At 52.8% G+C, this 4233-nt stretch overlaps 1 protein-coding gene across 1 annotated transcript; it reads right to left on the reverse strand.

Annotated features, from left to right (window-relative positions):
• Window positions 1-501: 501 nt before the first annotated feature.
• On the reverse strand, window positions 502-1074 carry LOC109786111 (uncharacterized). The gene is made up of 2 exons (XM_020344685.1): window positions 841-1074; window positions 502-726 (listed from the first exon to the last, which is right to left on the reverse strand). Exons 1-2 carry the CDS (start codon window positions 1072-1074, stop codon window positions 502-504), a joined length of 459 nt encoding a protein of 152 aa, XP_020200274.1.
• Between the last annotated feature and the right edge of the window lie 3159 nt (window positions 1075-4233).

Consider the following 4233-nt stretch of genomic DNA (forward strand, 5'->3'; position numbering starts at 1 on the left):
GCTGCGGCAAGGGGGCTACGAGATCCGAGCGCGCTCATCGGGTGGACGGCGGCGCCGCGTCCTGGGGCGAGGGGTGGCCCTCGGCGTCGCGTGGTGGGCGGGAGCAGCGACGCGAGATGACGGGAGGCTGTCATCTGGAAGCACGACTTGGTCGAGGGAGAGTGAGGGGCAGAAGTCGCGTTTGCAGGCTGGAGAAAACCGGGCGGAATGAGGTCTGGGGAGAGGTAGACGACGTAATTAGACCATCTCCAAATGCAAATTTGTTTGGAGATGTGAAAATTTTATATCTTCATAAAAAGTGCATTTTACATCTTCAAAAAAGAGACAACACCAGTAGATGATGTAAAGTGGTGATGTAAAAGTGCAACTCCAACACATGATGCGAATGAAGATGTAAAACTAGTTGAACTACTACTTCATTCAAACATAAAAATTCAAACATGCTCAAACATAGTTCTAGTTAAAACATAAATTAAACATAGTTCTAATGAACACATAAAACTACTCCTCGTCAGAGCTCTTGAACTGCTCCCAGAACTCATCCTTGTCCGGGTCATCGCACCCCTCGTCCTCCTTCTCCGAATCACCCCAGTCCTTCGACTTAGACTCGACAAGGATCACCGTCGAGAGGCTGGCTTCGTCCTCCTTCTTCACCTCCTTCTTCTTCTGCTCGGCGTCGCACTTCCAGAAGAACTCCAGCTCGGCCTGAGCATACTCCGGATGCTCCTACACGAACCTCGCCATCGCCGCCTCATCGCTATCGCCAGGACCAACGACAATGGCCGGCCACTTCTTCGTCTTCTTCTTCGGTATCTCGTCCATCCAAATGCCCTATGGCACGAGCATATCCGCATCCGCCCGGGTCTCGATCTCTGGGAAGTTGAGGTCCGTCTTCGGCCTTCCAGCATGCCACACCGCCATGTCATAGGCACGCATGCCCGTGTGGACGATGGGGTAGGTGCCGAGCCAGAAGCGGCGGCCGGCGTCGGAGAACTCGACGCCGAAGTGGCCAGATGGCTTCGCTCGCACACCGAAGAACCCCATCTTGCTCTTCGGGACCTTGTTCTGCGGCATGACGGCGTCGGGGTGGCGGCGGACAAATCAGGGCGGGCGGCGGCGGTGGAACCCGGTGTTGGGAGAGGCGGCCGTGTGGGGCTGCGGCGACAGGGATGAATCGAATGGCGGACAAGGCGAGAACACGGCAGAAAAATGTCCACTGATTCACGGCGTGCGGCAGCGGCCGGCGATCGAAACGCGGCGAAACCGGCGGCGGGGGTGGTGGAGGGGGCGAATCTGGCGCGGGTCAACCGCGGAGGGGTGCGGCGGGCGGGCGGGCGGCGGCGGCAGGAGGAAGAAAATGGGGTTGGGGGAGGAAAGGGAAACATCGGTAGTCAGTTGGCGCGCGGCTGGCGTTTTTACATCTCATTAGGTGGAGATGTATATTTGCATCGCGAGGTGTTGTATTTTACATCTCTGTGAGGCGACCATGTATTTTTTTTGCATCTACATCATCTGTTGGAGAGGGGTTTTTGAGCCTCGAATATGCGAATTTGCATCTACATCTTCTATTGAAAATGCTCTTACAGTGTAGGAGGGATGTTTGTCTTTGTTGTAAAAAAACTCATGCTGGGCGCCGGCTGACCGGCACAAATTTCGGACGGCCGGCTAGCAGCCATTCGATTTGAGCTGGGAGGGCCGCACGATCTATATCTTCTCCTTCCTCCCGCATGCCCCTCCGCGCCCCGCGCCACGACCCCGCGCTCGTCGTGCTCGCCCTGATGGCCGTGCTCGTCGTGCTCGTCGTGGCCCCCCCCTGAACAAGAGCTCACAACCATCGCTGTGGAATGCACCACGCAGACATACGAGTTCCAGCGACGAGCGCGTCGGTTGCAACATTTGTGGGGGATGGAGGAGGAGGCGGCCATGTCCGTGAGCATTGGGCGAGAGGAGGAGAGAGCACGACCATGACGGCGGGCATCATAAGAGAGGAGGAGGCGGCCATGGCAGCGAGCATCGGGTGAGAGGAGGAGAGAAAGCGGGCATGGCGGCGAGCATCGGAGAGGAGCGTGGTCATGGCGGAGCGCATCAGGGAGATAGAATACTACGCGAGAGGGGAAAAGGAAGATAAGAAGGGGAGAAGGGATGTGTGTTGGCCCTCAAGTACGCGTGGCGCCCTCGCGTTGATGGGTGTAACGTGGCGTGTGTGAGCGAGCGACGCGACTTCGGCCAGTCGGTCATATGGAAACATTTAACAAAAAATACAGTGCTATTGAACAAATAAACACTACGTACACAACAAGCAGGCTACAATACGAAGGTCATACGTTCATAACCTTTCTCTGCATACAGAATAAACAGAGTACGAAGTGATAAATGTTGGGTCAACCATGTTTGCATTGTTACTCATGATGCTCCAGGAGGAAAAATGTTAGGCCTCGTGATGCGTGTCATCAGCAATACCTAATACTACATACAAGAGGAGTACGAAGTGATAACATGTTGGGTCACCCATGTTTTCATTGTTACCCATCATGCTCCAGGAGGAAAAACGTTAGGCCTCGTGATGCGTACGTAGTCACGCCAATCCCTAATACTGTACTACATACAAGAGGAGTACGGAACACAAGCAGATTATCAAGTGGCAACATCTTGGGTCAAGTAGCTGTTGCTGTTACTAGTCCTGCTCCAGGTGATAGAGACGGCGGGGAGGGAAAAAGCTGGGCAGTTGGGTCGCCTGGTGCTCCGTGGTCCGCGCGAAGCCCACGGCTGCAGAATGGCCAAGGCCCGGCAGCCTCCATCTCTGATGTTGCACAACTTCCTCCTTGGTGTAAACTCTTCCAGATGGATTGACGAACCTGTCATTGACGATCGACGGCGTCCACCCGTGAACCAGCTGGCTTCGGCCGACGTTCAAGAAGACAGCACCTCTGGCATCGTCATGAGTCGGAAGAATAGCAGTGGGCTGGCCAGTAACATGTCTCCGGGCCCATTCATCGGGTGTCACTCCAAGAATGTGCAGACAGATGCTCCATAGGAAACGATCCCTCTTCACAGCTTCGAGCCAATGCTGATCATCCTGACCTAGAATACTGGCCATGTATTCCAAAGCACTCCTTCTGGCTGAAAACTTGAATCGATCCTTGTCGTCCTTGCTATTACGGAACAGGAAGAGGAACCTCCTCGCCAGATGATCGATGTGATAGATGTAGGAAGCATAGGCTGTTGCGGGGAGGAGGCAGGGATTGTAGACAACAACTTGCTCCATTTGTTCAGTTAACCTGGGCGACCTCATGAGATCCACCATCAGCTGGTAGTCTTTTGGCCGCCGAGCCGTCGGCTGGTGACTGGTGGCCATGTCTTCAAGGAGATCGCCGAGGCCAATGTAAGTAAGTCCTCTGGTCGCGTCCGTCAATCCTCTGTACGTCCTTCCAATAGGCCGTGCTAGGTATGCCTCGTTGTACCTTTGGTGAACCAACACGTTGCTCTTGCTGTAAGACTCAGCGACAGTGCATCCCTTCCTCAGGTTCACTTCTCCTATCCTGGCCAGGGAGTGTATAAGCTGCTGCCACCGTTTGCTGAGTAAACAAGCTGCTTCACTGTTGGGGATGAGGGGATGGTTGAGCAGCTGGTCAAACATGGGGTACTTGACAGCAAAGTCTTCAAGTGGAATCAGCTCAGAATGCATTGACTCCGGTAGCGTGCCCAACCTGCAACGCGATTGGTGCAAACAACACAGACTTGGTTAAATCACGGGACACTAGCTAGCTCGTGATGGGCATCTCTTTAATTAGTTAGGCTAAGCTAGAATACTGAGGTATAGTACTACTTACATGATTTGCTGACGAGGAGCGATAATGCAGTCTTGATCTAGGTTGGAAATGTCAGCGCCAGCTTTCAGGAGGCAAGCAAGAGACCCATAACCTCTGACGTTTGTCCTGGAGCCCCAACGAACGACAGCCCCCCCCATCAGCTTGATAACACCATTCCGAGCCATCTGATCTGCATGGTGATTGCAAAAGTAAAAGAAAGAGGTGAGAAAACAGCATGTGACATCTCTATCCATACTTATATACTCTTTTTATAAAAAAAAATACTTAGAAGAAGAAGATGAAGAAATGTTGAATCAAATTAAAATATATAATAATAATAATGAAATATATACAGAAGAAGAAGAAGAAGAAAAGAAAAACGTAACGTTCCGGCTGCTGTTTGTTCGTCCGCCCTTCTCACGGC

The sequence above is a fragment of the Aegilops tauschii genome, chromosome 5, assembly GCF_002575655.3.
Source record: "Aegilops tauschii subsp. strangulata cultivar AL8/78 chromosome 5, Aet v6.0, whole genome shotgun sequence".
Lineage (NCBI taxonomy): Eukaryota > Viridiplantae > Streptophyta > Magnoliopsida > Poales > Poaceae > Aegilops > Aegilops tauschii.